Here is a 17,500-nt window from a genome sequence, read left to right on the forward strand (position 1 = left end):
CCAAGATGGTGGACGGTTTCAACAGTATCAGCTGAGCCATCGTCAGCAACAGAGCCAAGATGGCAGGCGGTGTCAACAGTTTCCACTGTTCCAACAGCAGAATCAGATCCAAGATGGCGGACAGGCTCAGCAGTACCACCGGCAACAAGTGGTGCAGTATCCCCAACATGGCGGCCGGTTTCCTCAGCAGCAGTCCTGGCTGGGCCACCGGCCGCCGGCCGCCGGCCCAGCGGAACCGAGCCTGGACTTCACCGAGCAGAGCGCACCGAGAGCCGCCGGGCCGGGATACAACCACACCCAGACCCAGAACCAGACCCAGACCCAGACCCAGACCCAGAACCAGACCCAGACCCAGAACCAGACCCAGCAGAGACTCCAGGCTCAGAGAAACCAGATCCAGGACCAGCACACCGGGCTCGGCCTCCGTCATGTGAGTGGAGGGTTCCGTTACCCGGTTCTGTTTTGGAACCGGTTCCAAGTTAGCAAAATACCCGGATTTGTTAATTCGTGATGAATAAGCACTTCATCACGTCAAAATGAACGAGTGTCGTGTTTTTGAAATTTTCTTTTTTCTCCAACAAATTATGTAAAAAGGTTTAAAATTGGATGCGACAGGAAGGAAAACTTGAGTCTCCAGGCAGGAAGTGTTTCACGTCTCACACCAACACTTCTTTGTAAATTCACTGTAAAATAACAAAATGCCAAAGAAATTACAAGAAGATCTGCAGCTAGAACTCAGTGGTCAATATTTAAATTTAAAAGTTCAGTTTTAAAGATGAATTCTGACTAAATGACCAGCGGCCACCTGCTGTTAAAGGTTTGTCTTCTCACATGTTTGGTTTCCTGCTCTGGTAAACATTCAGCAGTGTTCCCAGTGTTCCCAGTGTTCCCAGTGTCCCCAGTGTCCCCAGTGTTCCCAGTGTTCCCAGTGTCCCCAGTGTTCCCAGTGTCCCCAGTGTTCCCAGTGTTCCCAGTGTCCCCAGTGTTCCCAGTGTTCCCAGTGTCCCCAGTGTTCCCAGTGTTCCCAGTGTCCCCAGTCTTCCCAGTGTCCCCAGTCTTCCCAGTCTTCCCAGTGTCCCCAGTCTTCCCAGTGTCCCCAGTCTTCCCAGTGTCCCCAGTGTCCCCAGTGTCCCCAGTCTTCCCAGTGTCCCCAGTCTTCCCAGTGTCCCCAGTGTCCCCAGTCTTCCCAGTCTTCCCAGTGTCCCCAGTGTCCCCAGTCTTCCCAGTGTTCCCAGTGTCCCCAGTCTTCCCAGTGTCCCCAGTGTCCCCAGTCTTCCCAGTCTTCCCAGTGTCCCCAGTCTTCCCAGTGTCCCCAGTGTCCCCAGTGTTCCCAGTGTCCCCAGTGTCCCCAGTGTCCCCAGTGTTCCCAGTGTCCCCAGTGTTCCCAGTGTCCCCAGTGTCCCCAGTGTCCCCAGTGTCCCCAGTCTTCCCAGTGTCCCCAGTCTTCCCAGTCTTCCCAGTGTTCCCAGTGTTCCCAGTGTTCCCAGTGTGATGCTCCTCCCTGCTCTCTGCTCCAGGACTCTGTCGGTGTTACCGAGCCGCTGCAGCACCGGTCCTACCTCGGCCTCCAGCTCAGCTCCAGCCAGACCGACGCTCTGACACAGCAGGTGGGGTCAGGGGTCAGGGGTCAGGGGTCAGGGGTCAGGGGTCAGCTTCATTTGTCTCAGATGAGAAGTAGGTTTTGTTTTTGTTTTGTTGGTTTTGGTAGTTAAGACATCAAAAATAACTGATGTGCGTCCCTCTCTCTCTCTCTCTCTCCCTGTCTCTCTCTCTCTCTCCCTCCCTCTCTCCCTCTCTCTCTCTCCCTGTCTCTCTCTCTCTCTGCCTCCCTCCCTCCCTCTCTCTCTCTCTCTCTCCCTCTCTCTCTCTCCCTGTCTCTCTCTCTCTCTCCCTCTCTCTCTCTCTCTCTCCCTCTCTCTCTCTCTCTCCCTCCCTCTCTCTCTCTCCCTGTCTCTCTCTCTCTCTCCCTCTCTCTCTCTCTCCCTCCCGCTCTCTCCCTCTCTCCCTCTCTCTCTCTCCCTCTCTCTCTCTCCCTCTCTCTCTCTCTCTCCCTCTCTCTCTCTCCCTCTCTCTCTCTCTCCCTCCCTCTCTCTCTCTCTCCCTCCCTCTCTCTCTCTCCCTGTCTCTCTCTCTCTCTCCCTCACTCTCTCTCTCCCTCCCTCTCTCTCCCTCTCTCCCTCCCTCTCTCTCTCTCCCTCCCTCTCTCTCCCTCTCTCTCCCTCTCTCTCTCCCTCCCTGTCTCTCTCCCTCTCTCTCTCTCTCCCCCCCTCTCTCCCCCCCCCCTCTCTCTCCCCCTCTCTCTCCCTCTCTCTCTGACCCCTCTCTCTCTCTCCCCCCCCCCCTCCCTCCCTCTCTCTCCCCTCTCCCTCTCTCTCTCTCCCTGTCTCTCTCTCTCTCCCTCTCCCTCCCCCCCCCCCCTCCCTCCCTCTCTCCCTCCCTCCCTCTCTCTCAGCTGGTTGGTCTCAGTCAGGCTCCAGACTGGACAGACTGGTCTGGTGGATCCAGACTCTCAGCTGCAGGTCCAGACTCTCCCTCCTCAGGTAAGGAGACTTCAGGACTTCAGGCCGGTCTCAGTCAGGACAGCAGCAGCATCTGAACCGGATCTCTTCTCAGATTAAGCGTTATTTTACCTAGAAACTGTACTGTGTAGATTTGGGAGACAGAGGGACAGAGTATGAACACAGACTGAATATTAACTCTGTAGAAGCACAGTTGAGTCTACTTTGGTTCTACAGACAAGTTAGACCTACAGACAAGTTAGACCTACAGACAAGTTAGACCTACAGACAAGTTAGACCGCCAAGTTTCATATTTTGCTCAGGGTGTTCCTTCAGATCAGGGTTCAGTTCAGCGATGTATTTCACATTAATAATTCTCCTCTGTCTCTCGAACCTGCAGACTTTTCTCCTGTAAATCGTGAGCTCAGAATTATAAGGTTCTATCTGCCTTCATAGTTCTGAGATATTGAGCTTCAAAGTGTTCAGCATCCATTGAGTTAAATGGAGATGGGTCCTTTTGTTTTAGAAATTACAGACTCAAAAATCCTTATTTTCAAAAAATAACACCACACACGTCAACAGGCACTCATAGAATAGGTTCATGCGACGAACTCAGTTTTGACAAAAAGGTCAGATAGAACCTTATATCTTAATATGTTTGTCAGACAGCAGATCAGCTGACTGTAGCTCCTCTAACGCTCGCTGCTGTCTGACAGGCTGGCAGCGCTCAGACTGCGGTCCTGCCCGGGGGTTCCAGTCCCAGACAGAGTCCCAGTCCTGGTCTCTGGACCCCCTGGACCCCCTGGAGCCCCTGGACCCCCTGGAGCCTCTGGTCCTGCAGGAGCTCAGCATGCTGGCTGATGGACGGCTAAAGGAGCATTTCACTCAAACAGACACCTGATGAGTCTGTTTTTCTCTTTCCTCGTGGTCAGAGGTCAGAGGTCAGAGGTCGGGATCAGAGTTTGAAAACATCTCACTCTGTTAACTCTGTGCCACAGCAGATCACCTTTTCTAAGAGAGAAAATTAAAGGGGAAAGCCACTCATTTTAACAATTCACATTATTTCTGTGTCCCGGCACAGTTCAGTGTCTCGCTCCACTCTTTCCCAAAGAGAGAAAACCTTTAACGTGTGATGTCACTGGGATGTAAAATCAGCAGCTGCTCCATTGACAGTGAATGGGGCAGCAGTGACTTTGCAGTCGTCACACCAAAATGAAGTTTATATTCCAGCGTTGCTAACAAGTATGAAGCAGAATTTAAACCTCATCTGGGTGCAAGAACTCAGAAACCTTATGGGTCGACAAACTCAGAGCCCCATTCACTGTCCATGGAGCAGACACATTGAAGGGTCAAGGGTCAAAGAGAGGGGAACAGGAAGTGTGAATTCTTAAAATAGGTGGCATTCCCCTTTAATGTAAAACTGTTTAAATGACAATATTGGTGCTGCAGTTTCTGTGACATTTGAAAAAGTTTACATTCAAACATCAAATCCCAGACGAAGCCGTGGCTGCTGCTGCTGAGTTACAGAAGAAAAGCCATAGAAATGCTAAAAAAAAATGTTTTGAAATTGAGATTTTAATATCTTGTATTTATTTTTATCAGACATTTACAGTGAAGTCGGCTGCAGAACAATCCGCCTGCCGCTCGCTCTCTGGAAGAGACGAAACTGAAATGTTTTGTTGCCAAGACAGCTGTAGTTTGTTTTTCTTCTGATGGTTTTGTATCGACTGTTGGATTAAACGCAGAAAATAAATACAAGCTGGAAGAAGATTTGTGTTTTCTTGTGTAAATTCATTCAGAAGTCAACAAGACTCCTGCTGGCTGAGTTTGTTCCTGAGAAAATCCTCATTCATTTTCTCAGGAAGGATTCACTGCAGGAGCTGGAACAGTCTTCATGTGCGAGCAGCAGAGTTTCACACAGAGGTTTAAATTAGACTTAAATTAGACACGTCACTTTTTTATTTTAGCGTTGGAAACGACGTCCACAGCCAGTCTGACAGTGAAGTAAACCTGAGCAGCAGAGACGTTTCTGGAGTGGAAATGACAAGTTTCTGTTCATTTCTACATCCGTATGTGAAGATTTTGTCCAATAAAACTGCAGCGCTGTGATCACATGACTTCTGTTTACATCCCAGAGAACAACAGTTACATTTTCCCACATGAACTTCAACAAGTCTGAAGCTCTGTAGCTCTGGATCAACAGTAACCATTTAACAGTAAGTAACAGGAAGTATATAATGTAAAATTCTGTATAAACCAGTCAGTAATCCTCATTCAAACCTCTAAACTTTTCTAGAAATATTCCACGTTTTGTTCCGATCAAAATAAAGTTCCACTGAAATCTTAAAAAACTTCTATAGCTTCGATTTCCATCAGCAACTCCAGAAACAAACGTTACAAAATAAACACAAACTCTGACCGGAGTGAACCCAGTTGTCAGAGGCAGCGATAAACAAGGCAACTTTCTGGGCAACTTTCTGGGCAACTTTGGAAAGCAACATTGCCTAAAGGAGTTGCCTTGACATTGTCGCTTTAATCCCGCAGCAACATTTTGGAACCTGATTTCTGACTCTGTGGCTCTCGGCTGCCTGTTGCCCAACTACATTGCCCAAAATAATTGCATTGTATGTCACCACCTTGACATGAAGTTTAGTTGCACAATCAATAATTAGTTGAAGAACGTTGGAATATCTGCAGCAGAGAAACATTTCATCTCTTAACATGCAGAAGATTGTCCGGCTGTCGATGAAGATGCAAAAGTGCAGTAAAGTTTTGTTCCTCAAATCATCAAAACGAATAATCATTTTTAATAATCATACGAACAATATTGATTAAATCAATCAGAACGATCATTGTAGCCATAATCATACAGCAGTTAGGAATGTAAAAGATGTTTTTGTTCTGCAATAAGAAAAGAAATTCAGACTCAGGATCTGATCATCCTGACAGGAGTAAAAAAATAAAATCAAGTCTCTCAAATCCTGATTGGCCAACTGGGCCGTGGTGGGCGGGCACTTCAGGGAAAAATCAAAACAACCCCCTGCAGGGCGACTTCGTGTTCATCTGTGCAACACAATCAGTAAATCTTTAAAACTCTTGTTTTTAAAAACAATCTTAAAACCAGTCCAGCTCGCTGCCGCCTCATTGGCCGGGACTCGAGCGGCTCCGCCCTCAGTTGATTGGCTCGTAGGCCGCCGGGGGCGTGGCCCTCTTCCGCATGCAGACGCAGACCCCGCCCAGCAGGAGGAGGATCATGGGAGTTCCCAGGCCGACCGCCATGATGGAGAGAACCAGCGGAGAGAAAGAATCGACCGGAGGAGAACCGACACCCACCAAGAAAGTCCTGAGAGAGAGAGAGACAGGCAGAGAGAGACAGAGGGAGAGACAGAGAGAGAGAGACAGGCAGACAGACAGAGAGAGAGAGAGAGAGAGAGAGAGAGACAGAGAGAGAGACAGGCAGAGAGAGACAGAGAGAAAGAGGGAGAGACAGGCAGAGAGAGACAGAGAGAAAGAGGGAGAGACAGGCAGAGAGAGACAGAGACAGAGAGAGAGAGACAGAGAGAGAGAGAGAGACAGGCAGAGAGAGAAGAGGGAGAGAGACAGAGAGAGAGACAGGCAGAGAGACAGAGAGAGAGAGAGAGAGACACAGGCAGAGAGAGACAGAGGGAGAGACAGAGAGAGAGAGACAGGCAGAGAGACAGAGAGAGAGAGAGAGAGAGAGACACAGGCAGAGAGAGACAGAGAGAAAGAGGGAGAGACAGGCAGAGAGAGACAGAGAGAGACAGAGAGAGAGAGACAGAGAGAGAGACAGAGAGAAAGAGGGAGAGACAGGCAGAGAGAGAAGAGGGAGAGAGAGAGAGAGACAGGCAGAGAGAGACAGAGAGAGAGAGAGAGAGACAGGCAGAGAGAGACAGAGACAGAGAGAGAGAGACAGAGAGAGAGAGAGAGACAGGCAGAGAGAGAAGAGGGAGAGAGACAGAGAGAGACAGGCAGAAAGAGACAGAGAGAGAGAGAGAGAGTGTTTAATGCTGCAATAAGCATGTTTTGACCACTAGAGGGCGACAGAAACTGCAACACATTTGTAAATAACAACAATAAAGAAAAGCATCATGCATAAATGCTAACAGCTAAGCTAACTGCTAACCTCTAACTACAGAGAAGTCTCACTTTGACTCTTCCTCATTAACAAGTTTATTCCTTCGCTTCGAGTTCTGAGATTGATCTCAGAACTGAGATTAATCTCAGAACTTACAATAACAACAAGGAACAAAATAAAAAATACTTAGTGAATGTTTGGTAGATAATCGCCCCCCCACCCACCAGCTGAGGAAGCGCGTGCTGCTGTAGAACGGTTCTCCTGTGAGGCCGAAGCTGACGTTGAGCGCGCTGGTTTGCGGTTCCGGTCCGTAGAAAGCTCTCAGCAGGCCGGAGGCGGGCGGCGCGCGGCGCGGCGGCAGCGGGGCGGAGTGGCGGCACGGCGTGGCGTCCTCCAGGACCGGACCGGGCCGCCGGTACGCCACCGGCTTCCACTGGACGAAACCCGGAGCCGCCGAGCTGCTGTTGGCCGGCGAGGAAACCCACTGAGACACCTGGGGGGGGGGGGATGAGAAGGAAATGCTACTTGTCAATAGCTTTATTAGCTAAGCTGCTATTGACAATACTGTACAAGTTTGCAGTTTTTTTGTATTTTGTACTTCTGCACTGTAAAGGTACGCAGTGAGAAACCTGTGAATAAATATGTTTGTTGAGTTTTTATGGCCGTCAGCTGCATAGAAACATGACAGTAATGTGACTATTTTACTGTCATATTGATGCTAATAGTTAACATTTTGCCTGCCTTGGTTTAAGTAATGATGAAGGGAACTTTCATTATGGTGACATTTATTTTATTCATTCCTTCTGCGACAGGTATGAACAGATTTAACTGATGTGGGTTTAGCAGGTTTGAGAATGTCTTGGTTCCTGCTTCAACTAGGCTTGGGCCGGTATCGCGATATTTTGTGAGTATCGCGATATCGATATATACCCCCCCCCCACCCCAAAAAAAAAGAAGTGACCCAGCTTGTCGCTCTTCACCACGTTAACACTCTGCACAGTGTAATGCGGAGGCGAAGCGTACGCAGTCGTCACCTTGAATATGGACGGAGTGTATTCATCGTCGATGGAGCGAAGAACCTCCACTCGGTCCGGCGGATAAGCCCCGCCCACCGCCTGCAGCTCCAGAGAGAACCGGGAGCGATTGGCTCTGGGCGGCACGCCGTCCAGCCACACCCTGATCTGGGAGGAGTTAGCGGTGTGGAGGAGGCGGGGCCAGTCCTGGCCACGCCCCTCAGACGCAAAGAAGGAGACCTGGAGAAAGAGGAGAGAGATGTTCGAGATTTAAATAAAACTTTTATTAGATATACTGTATATGATCATCTGTAGTCGTCATCTGAGGGATTTTATTTCCAAGTGGTTTTACATTCAGTTGGTTAAAAAAAAAAAAAAAATCAATAATCAATTAATTACAATTAACAATTAAAGGGGAAAAGTATTATTTTCCCCTTTAACATCAGCTTTACAGACTGATGTAATAAATGCTTGTAGTTGCTGTGGGACTCTGGTTGTTTTACATCTTATTTACTTACTTAGTTATTTATCTGACTCTTATCCAGAACGATCGACAGCAGAATACACTTCACAGGTCAGAGGTCAGAGGTCACAGGTCAGAGGTCACAGGTCAGAGGTCACAGGTCACAGCGACAACATATGAAACAAAGGCTGAATCCAAACGTGCGGACCGAGCCTTCAGACTGGTGTTACGGAGCCTGACGTTAACGGAGGAACGGGTAACGGGACGGCCCACATGTCACCTGACTGTCTTTTATCATCATATCTGTGGTGCAATGAACTGTGGGTAATCTCACTAGTGAAGTCCGGCAGGTAGCGGACTCTCTGGACCGAACCCTGCTGGACTGCACAGGAACCAGAGGGAAGTAACACAGCAGAAATACTTTGTTACTGTACTGTATCTGTACTTTACTCGAGTTTTTCTTTCACTTAAGACTCTCCGCACTACATTTCAAAAGAAAAATTTTAGACTTTCTACTCACTATATTTTCAAAACAGATTCTTTACTCTCGGGATTTATTTATTTATTTATTTATTTATGTTTTTTCTGCATCAAACAGCTTCCATCCAGAAAGCAGCTGATCCAGAAGTAAAGTAAAGTAAATTTAACACCATCTGCTGTTATACTTTGACTTGAGCAAAGGATTTGAAACGGTTCTTCAACTTTTACCAGAGTTTATTTTTAGACGAGTATTTGCACTTTTACTTGAGTAAGGAGTTTGTGAACCTCCACCAGTCTGACAGGAACACGTCCCAGTCTGAAGTCCCAGTCCACACTGATCCGGTAAATCTGAAAACGCATCTTTATTTCTCCGTTTTGTCCTTCCGTCCACACTCAGACGCCGTTTCCCACCACCGGAAACGGCGCTTTCCGACAACGCCGACATGTGATGGTCATGTGATCTCAGGCGTATCACTGTCATGTGATCCATCCGGGCTGTATCACCCGTTTCCATGGTTTCAAAGCCTCACGGATTGGGTGGTTGTGGCTGGAGAGCCGCCCCAAACAACAACTCTACTGTGACACTTTTTCACTTTCTGATTTAGGCATTTTTTTCCGAAACTTAACTTGCTAACGGACTTCGTTCTTCACGATCGCTCAGTAAACAACCTTAGAAAACGCCGGTGGCAGAAAGCTGGAGGAAATGGTGTAAAGCGTCCGGCCCAGGGAGGAAATGATGCGTTTGGTGACAGGAGACTTTTCGAAAACGCCAGTGTGGACGGAAAACTTTCAACACGAAAACGCCGTTTTCAAATTTGCCCAAATTGGTGCGGACTAGGCCTGAGAAGGGAAGGGAAAGAAGACCTGCAGGCAGAAGGAGCCGTTGGCGAAACCCGGGGAGCCGTCTCCTCCGCAGAGCCGGGCGGAGGGCGCGGCGGGGTCCAGCGTCCGGTTGTCCAGACCGGACCAGGTGAAGTTCTGCAGCTCGTACGGAGGGAAGAAGCCGGAGGGAGGGAGGCGCTGCGGGTCGGCGGTGTCGTTGGCGTCATCGTACTCCCACAGCTGAGAGGAACAGGACAGACACAATCCAGTTAGTTCACCCGCCTGCTTCAGTCAGAGACGGGACTCTTATAGATTATCAGGGATGGGACGATATTCTGATCTCACGATACGATGTGATCAGTAAAACTTCAGTGACAACAAAGTCTGATTCTGAGACTCAAATCTTTCTCACCCGGCTGAAGACGACGGCGCTGCTGAACAGGACGCTGCTCTGCGGCTCCACCCTCAGGCTGCCGCTGGTGTTGCGGGCGAGGAACGCAGGCCAGTCCACCTGGAGAGACGGGGAGACGGCTCCATCACTGACAACAGACGGCATTATGGGACGTCCTGGTGGGTCAGCGGTCTGAGGCGCGGACCGTGTAACCGCAACGTCGTGGGTTCAAACCGTCACGCCATCCCTCTCTCTCTTTCTCTCTCTACTGATCTTTCCTGTCTGTCTACACTTTGAACTATCTAATAAAGCCCAAAAAATAATCTTTAAAAAATAAAAAGCATTACAGCAGCCAACAAAGTGTCTGGACTCCTGACTGATGTTCTGTTTTATTCTCTTAAAGCATTTTGATCTAAAGGCTTCTGCTTAAATGCTTGAAATTAGTTTCTTAGTCAAATATAAATAGTGAAGTTGATCCTGTGTATGAATTTCTTTCCAAAGCCTTTGCCTTTCCATCAAGGCAAAGAATCTAAAATATAAGATAGTTTTGATTTGTTTAACACTTTTTTGGTCGCTGCATAATTCCAGTTGTGTTATTTCATAGTTTTGAGTCTTTACTGTTATTCTAAAATGTGGAAAATAGTAAAAATAAAGAGAAATGTGCTTTTGACTGATATTGTAACATGTACATTTTTCTCCTGAGCTGCTGCACATGAGCTGAACCGGTCCGACCGCAGAGAGGAGGTCTGTGTTTGAGCGGGACTCACCTGGACGGCGGAGGAGGCGGAGTCAGTGTGGACCAGCAGCAGCGCCGGCGCCCCCTGGCTGCACAGCAGGAAGTGCAGCGTGTCGTTGCGGCCGAGCGCCCGGACGTGCAGCAGGGCGACGCCGGGGGGCGGCGGGGGGGCGGAGGGGGTCAGACCCGGGTTCAGCTCCACGGACAGCTGGGGGGGGGGGGCAGGGGGGGGCAACAACATGAAGAACTGACCGACGTTTCCTAAAGGCTTTTATAATAATAAACTTTATTTCTAGAGCACTTTTCAAAACCAAGGAACAAGTGTAAGGAAGAAAACATTCAAATGAAACTGAAGGTACTGATAAATTCAGCATAGCAAAGAGATAAAAAGGACAAACAAATGACAATAAATAAAAGAAAGGATAAATGACAGTAAAAAAACAGTCAGACCAGGATTAAAGCGTTCCGATAAAAGTCTGTTTTTAGGAGAGATTTAAAAGATGATACTGACTTAGCTCACCTGACTTTTATTTCTATTTTATTACACTCAATCTGAGCATGTTATTCCATCAGCTGGCAGTTTATTACGTCTTCAACCCCTTTACAGGAACATTTGATGACATCACCCGGCAGTAATTACATCATCATCAGCTGCTAGAAAGACTGTCAATCAATCAGACTGATCAAAGGGAGTGATTGAGTTCCGACTGACGGACTGAAAAGCCTGAACAGACTCTGCTTTCTCCCAGAGTCCAGGAGGTTTTTATTGATCTTTACAGCCCCCCCCCACACACACACACACACACACACATCAAGAATACAAACAACAAAACAACAAGGAAAAGCTTTCATTCATCTGATCACCTTTGACCTTTCCTGAGCAGCGCTGGGGGTTTGATGGGAGAAAACAGCAGAAACAGAACTGAGCGGAGAACTTTCCTCATGTTCTACTTTACGTTTCTATTCCTTCTTCTGTTGATGCGTTTCCTGTTTCTTGTGCTTCTTAAATCCATCTCACCGTATATTTGACTATTCTGTTGTTTCTATTCCTTTGTAAACTTTGCTGTTAGAGAAGTGCTGTCGATAAAGTTGATTCTCCTTCACTAACAGAGTTTCTCTCTAACAGAAACTCAAACCAGTGGAAACAGTGAAATGTGCTTCCTGCCTGCTACTTATTATTCAAGAGCACACACACACACACACACACACACACACACACACACACACCGTACAGTCCAGATGCAACAAGGCCTCTGTCACAAACAGGAACTCCCAATCACATTAAACATTAAACAGGTCATGTGATGTTAATGTTGCCATGGAAACAAGCTTTAGTGAAGTGAAACTGTGATTCTATATGTTGCCAAACCAGCGGCGCTCACTTTCATAACAACATTACAATTCTGGCAGCCGTCGCCGGAGAACTGCAGGTCGCCACGGTAACGGTGATGTGGCAGGAAACGGTGACCTCTGACCTCGTCAATAAACAACAAATCAATTCTATTTTCAGGAACAGTTTTACTTTGTTTTTTAACTGTTGAACTGTTTTCCCTCCTCACCCCGCCTGCTGGTTTTCTGGTTTTGTTGTATTTAAATTCAGACATCAGTAACTACCAAACCAAAACCCCTTAATTTTATCCCTGAGATGTCCTTAATTTTTCCATTACTAATTATCCATTAAAAATAACAGCTTCAATAAAGTAAGGTTAGTATCATGGGTTTATAAGGGATTTATTCATGGGTTGGTTCACAGAGACTCTAGAAATTAAGGGGTTTTTCATGTCTTTTGTGCAGGTTTACAGGTTATTAATGGAAGTTCCTGTCTCCCTGAATTTTACATTCAATTAGAAAGTAAGGAGTCAAAGTTAAGGGGAGTTTAAGGAGGTTTTGATGGGATCTACTCCATTAATAACTCCCTTAATTAATTTTAAGGGGATTTTGCATGAATTAAGGATTAATGATAATATAAGGTTATTTAGGGATTAGTTGCTCGTAATGAACACAGCCGGGTCGCTATTATGATACAACAGCTGACACATCTGTCTTGATCTGAACAGACTGAGACTCAACACCAGATCAGTTTAACATACTTCTAAACTGGGAGAAGATTTATATCTGTGGATGTGAACTTTAGCTTCCAGGATCATTAGGCTTCACTTCAGCAGAAACTCAGAGTCCTTTACATCTCTTCCAGTTTATTTAGTTTAAACTCTCACATCCTCCACAGTGAAGCTGAGGTCTCACTCCCTCAAATAAATCTGAACTCCACCTGCTGCAGGATCAGTCACAGTAACTACAACCACATCTCATACTTATTTAACGATACGTTTAAATGTTTCCCCTCAGTCTGAGTCCAGTCAGCAGTTTCTCAGTTTCTCTTTCTCCAGATGACTGTTGGTTTCGTCAAATTAAATCCTCCTCATTTCCAAACCGGATTATTTCGGTTGTTCGGATGTTTTCTCACCTTCCGCTGCTCGTTTTCTCCACCGCCGAACCAACCCGCAGAGAAGCTGAAGGTTAAAACCCAGAAGAAGAGCGAGAAGTGGACGCGGTGGTCTCTGCTGGCGGCCATCTTTGTTGTGACTGAGCGGCTGAGGTCACGTGTCTCCTGAGTCAGCTGACCCGCTGCCGCTTTGTCCCTCAGCTGAGCGCGGGAGGCGGGGACTACCTCAAGCCCCGCCCCTTCAACTACAAACCCCGCCCAATTCGTTTATGTCCACAAATGTATTGTGGATATCTGTTGATGGGTAGATAGGAATGTGTTTTCATTTTGGATATCTGAAATTAAAATTATGACTAGTAACAATTGGATTGTAGATATCTGAAATGGGAGTTTTTCCTAGTAAGAATTCTATTGCAGATATCCAGAATGTTCATTCTGGATATCAAAAATGTAATTGTGGATATCTGAAATTGAAAGCCCAATACACATGAATGGCAAACGTGACGTCATTTGCCCTAGATAGAATGTCATTGTGGATATCTGAAATGTTCATTTTGACTAGGAAGAATTGAATTACAGATATCTGCAATACATATCCAGTCTAGCTATTAAATGTTAAAACGGCTTGCCGTAGCCGTTACCGTTAATGGTAAAGGCTGTTCATGTTTTCCCGAGAAGAAAACACCGGATGGAATCTGGATGGAATCCGGATGGAATGCACCAGAAGTTTCTGGAGCCTGCCGAGATTCCAGCTCGCGCTCTACCTCGCGCAAAATATGCGCATTCTCGCTTCTGGTCGTCACGGTAATGCCATGTTGTGTGGACAGGTGGCGCGTGAACTGAGAGAACTGCTGAAGAGAGGAAGTAGAAGAAAGAGATTGTGTGAAAATAGCAAAATTGCCGGAATATCTGCCGGCATATTGTTTCTAAAGTTCCTGTTTGTGACAACAGGTTAACAACAGGTAAGCTCTTTCAAGTTTGGGTCTTTAAACAAAGTTTCTGTCGAGAGTCTGCAGTTCAACACCCGGCTGCTAGCTTAACGTTAGCTACCGTTAGCTAGCGTTTAGCTAGCTGCACAGAGTTCGCTAGCTTAGTTGATCAAACTGGATTTCCTTGTTGAATTATTTCACATTCCTCATGTAAGCAGAGTAGTTGTTTCCGGCACAACCCTGATGAAGCCACAAGTAGAAACGCGTTGGTCTAACAGTAAAGTTGTTCTGTAGACTACAAGTGTTGCTGGAGTTTTGATCTTTTTAGACATTCCTCATATAAGAAATGTTATAGTTTATGAGGTGAAAGTTGTATTTTATATGAATCAGTGTGTTCAGTTATAACAAGGTGAACACTCTCTAAGCTGAAGACTGATCATCCTGTGCAGGAATGCTTTATAGTTATTAATGTTTGAATTACTGCTGTGCTGAGTACTCTGTGTGAGCTCTGTTTAACTGACTGTGCGCAGAAATATCACAACTGCCCAAATATTGTTGACAGTGATCCTGTGTTAGGGCTCACAGACTGATTATATGACAGAATATCGCAATTGCGATTTAAACTGTGAGTCATGTCATCACGTTTTTCTTGTCATACATTTTTTAGAACTTTTAAAATTGTTTAAAGAAAGAAAAAAAAAAAAAAACTAGATGTCAGTGTGATGAAAGGTTTGATTCTAAAACAAATCCAGTTTGGACCAAACTCTCTGAAGAAACTGCAGACTGAAAATCGAAATTGCATATGTTCATATTGCGATTTGGATTATTTATTTATCTTTTTCGATCAATAGTTCAGCTCTGCTGTGTGTGACTGGACCTCTGTGCTGACAACAAGATTATTCCAGTCATCAGTTCTTCTCTTCAGGTAAGATTTCAACTTTTATGGATTAAAGGACATCAGGACTAAAGAAACTAAACTAAACTAAACAAACTAAATTCTGTACTCAGTGTTGCCTGACATCCATCTAAACGCTGGTTTGGTTCCATAAGACACAAACGTTCAACTTGAAGCTGTAAAGAAGCTTTACAGTCTGGTGTCATGAGTCCAAACAAGGTAATAATCCAGCATTTTCATATAGTGAATTATTCTCATATCTTTCAAAAGGAACCAGGATGCTACAGTTTTACTGTCAGAGTGTCGTAATCCCAGATCCTGTAGATAAACTGTAGGATTTTCTTGATACCTGTTTACATGAACAATTTATTTTGTGTGTTTGGAATGACAGAAATGGGCGCTTTTGTCTTTATCTTATTAAAAGTGCGCCACCTACTTTGTTATCTTTCTACAAGTTTTGGAAATGTCTGTCAGCAAGGAGGCTCATTTGCATACAGCCTATCACAACATTAGTTTTAGATTGACATGTCACTCAAAAACTTAGAAAATAAATTAATAAATATTACTACATTAATAAATGACGATCAATACATTGATCAACAAATCATTAAGTAATGCAAACATACGCAGCAAGTCACACAATCATGAAAATAATCAAATTTTACATTGGAAACTTTGCTTCTATGAATCTACTAGTCAAGTTTATTTATAAAGCTTCTAATGAGCGACCTGACTGTTAGAGAGCAGGCCTTCATATCTGAAGGCTCAGATTAATCCAATGAAATACAACACACATTCCCATGTTGCCATTCTTAGTTTAATGACATATAAACACATGATAAATGCTGTGAGGCGGTACAGAGGAGTGTTTTACTGAGACTCTGCTCTCAGATGGTTAACAGGTCATCACAGCGATTTAACACAAGATGGAGCTAAAGAGACAGAGGTCAAACGCTTCAAAACACAAAACCTTTTTTAGACACAATTCCTTCCAGTGTGTCAGAGCTTCAAAAGCTTCGTCCTGCTCGTCCCCACAGACACACACAACCAACCCTAACCAGCAGTCGATTTGAGGGGGGATGCGAGGGGGTGCCATCCCCCTTGAAATAACAATTGTCAAAAACCATCCCCTTTGTAAAACTGCCATCCCCCATTTCATCCCTCTTCATGACACTAAGATATCATTTAGCCTAATCAAGAAATGTGTAAGCCATTTATTATTGATATTTAATCATTTTAGAGAATATAGCGCATCTGGAGTTTTCAGCAGATCCGAGGGCGGGGGGAACACACACCTGCATTCAGGGATGGACTGGCCGTCGGGACATCGGGCCGGCGGGAATATTTTTTGACTAGCCCCGTATCTTTTCACAGAGGAAAAAAGCATCAGAACGTTCCGAGAGTGAATTTGACGAAGGAACATGCGTTCCAGTTCTGAAAAAATAAACAGAGCATTTAAACAACTGGTTCATTTCGTTTTAACACCATAGTTTGCCGGCTGGGCGGTGTTTGGACCTTCGGGCCAATCACAGTGCTTAAAAACAGAAAACTCCACCCAACCGGGAAGCTGGGTCACGTTAAACAAACACACAATCAAATGACAGGTACAGACAGCTCACTTTGAGCCGCGGAGCCGACAGGTTGTGTTGTGAAACTGTCGAGAAAGAATCAGCTAGACATTCTGTCTTATTTTCAGCCCAGTGTGAGTGATAAAGCAACATGTTCAGGTGAATTTAACTAGTAAACAGATGGAAATATTGTCATTTTCACATGAGCAATCGTTGTAACTGAAACTACTGTAGCCTAGTGTAACTTTTGCTACCTAGCAGGGCAAGGAGAGAGAAGGAATATGTAGCTATCTATCGTTGTTTGATTAACTGTAACTAAATATTAGCTTTAGCTAAATAATTTGCAGTGGTGCAGCCTATCATATATTATCTTTGAGTTAAACTGAATAGTCATTTAAAAAGTCTCCTATAGACAGCCACCAGTCTGTAACTTCTGAATACATGCACTGATCTGTTTAACAGAGCCAGACGGAGGCAGGAGTCCCAGACCAGCAGAGGTCAGGTGACTCGATGTGTACAAATTAATAAAGCTAAAATAACTTAGTGTATTCCTGGTTTTGCTAAAGATGTTGTTGATGCCATAAAAGTGATGCCCATCTCCTAACTGGCATCCTTGTGATAAGGAGCTATGTCAGAGCCATGTGGTTATCTGAAATGACCAACACCCCTCCAGCCAATCAGAATAAAGTATTCAGCCAGGCCATTGTATAATAAATATTATGGATGATATTTTGTACGATCACCTTTTAAAGTTTGAGATTGAGGGAGTCGGGTCAGGGAGACGGCAAAGAGCCACACCAACCGAACCCCAAATCCAGACCGGACACTGCTTCACTACTGCCTTTTTCTTTATTTATTTATGTTTGCAGCTGTTGGTGCTCAGTGAGATGGAAACCTTCCATCAAATTATAATAAGTATATAAAAGAATTCCATTCAAACATACAGAGGTAGGCTACGTTATAAAATCTTTAATTTTATCAATTTAACATTCATGGGTTAACAACTGTATAGTGATATGTACAGTACATTACAGGATTCATGTGAAGCATCCTGTAATAGCATGGAACAACAACGTTAGGTTACGTTAAGTTGTCCTCTGTCTTTCCTAACTACTGAGGAGCAGTGGGCAGCCACAGTGCCGTGTCCCGGGACCAGCTCCAGTTCT

The 17,500-nt window shown here is 45.4% G+C and overlaps 3 protein-coding genes across 3 annotated transcripts in view; 1 reads left to right on the forward strand and 2 right to left on the reverse strand.

Annotated features, from left to right (window-relative positions):
* Positions 1 to 4,256, forward strand: part of LOC139929412 (uncharacterized) — a 19,024-nt gene extending 14,768 nt beyond the window's left edge. The window contains exons 12-15 of the mRNA XM_078290210.1: positions 1 to 430; positions 1,518 to 1,607; positions 2,453 to 2,540; positions 3,215 to 4,256. The exon at positions 1 to 430 is cut by the window's left edge and continues 1,250 nt beyond it. Coding sequence (XP_078146336.1) covers positions 1 to 430; positions 1,518 to 1,607; positions 2,453 to 2,540; positions 3,215 to 3,399 — 793 coding nt within the window. The 3' untranslated portion in view covers positions 3,400 to 4,256. The remainder of the gene's footprint in view (positions 431 to 1,517; positions 1,608 to 2,452; positions 2,541 to 3,214) is intronic.
* A 187-nt stretch (positions 4,257 to 4,443) lies between these two features.
* Positions 4,444 to 13,097, reverse strand: glmp (glycosylated lysosomal membrane protein). Its single transcript, XM_071922284.2, has 7 exons — positions 12,964 to 13,097; positions 10,531 to 10,707; positions 9,785 to 9,883; positions 9,415 to 9,612; positions 7,629 to 7,847; positions 6,819 to 7,087; positions 4,444 to 5,841 (listed from the first exon to the last, which is right to left on the reverse strand). The coding sequence occupies exons 1-7, from the start codon at positions 13,069 to 13,071 to the stop codon at positions 5,670 to 5,672; spliced, it is 1,242 nt and encodes a 413-aa protein (XP_071778385.1). The 5' UTR covers positions 13,072 to 13,097; the 3' UTR covers positions 4,444 to 5,669.
* A 4,235-nt stretch (positions 13,098 to 17,332) lies between these two features.
* LOC144542877 (E3 ubiquitin-protein ligase TRIM35-like) overlaps positions 17,333 to 17,500 on the reverse strand; it is a 3,839-nt gene continuing 3,671 nt past the window's right edge. Inside the window, exon 2 of the mRNA XM_078290265.1 lies at positions 17,333 to 17,500. This exon is cut by the window's right edge and continues 812 nt beyond it. The gene's annotated coding sequence lies outside the window, so the exon portion shown is untranslated.

Source organism: Centroberyx gerrardi, chromosome 19 (assembly GCF_048128805.1).
Source record: "Centroberyx gerrardi isolate f3 chromosome 19, fCenGer3.hap1.cur.20231027, whole genome shotgun sequence".
Taxonomy (NCBI): domain Eukaryota; kingdom Metazoa; phylum Chordata; class Actinopteri; order Beryciformes; family Berycidae; genus Centroberyx; species Centroberyx gerrardi.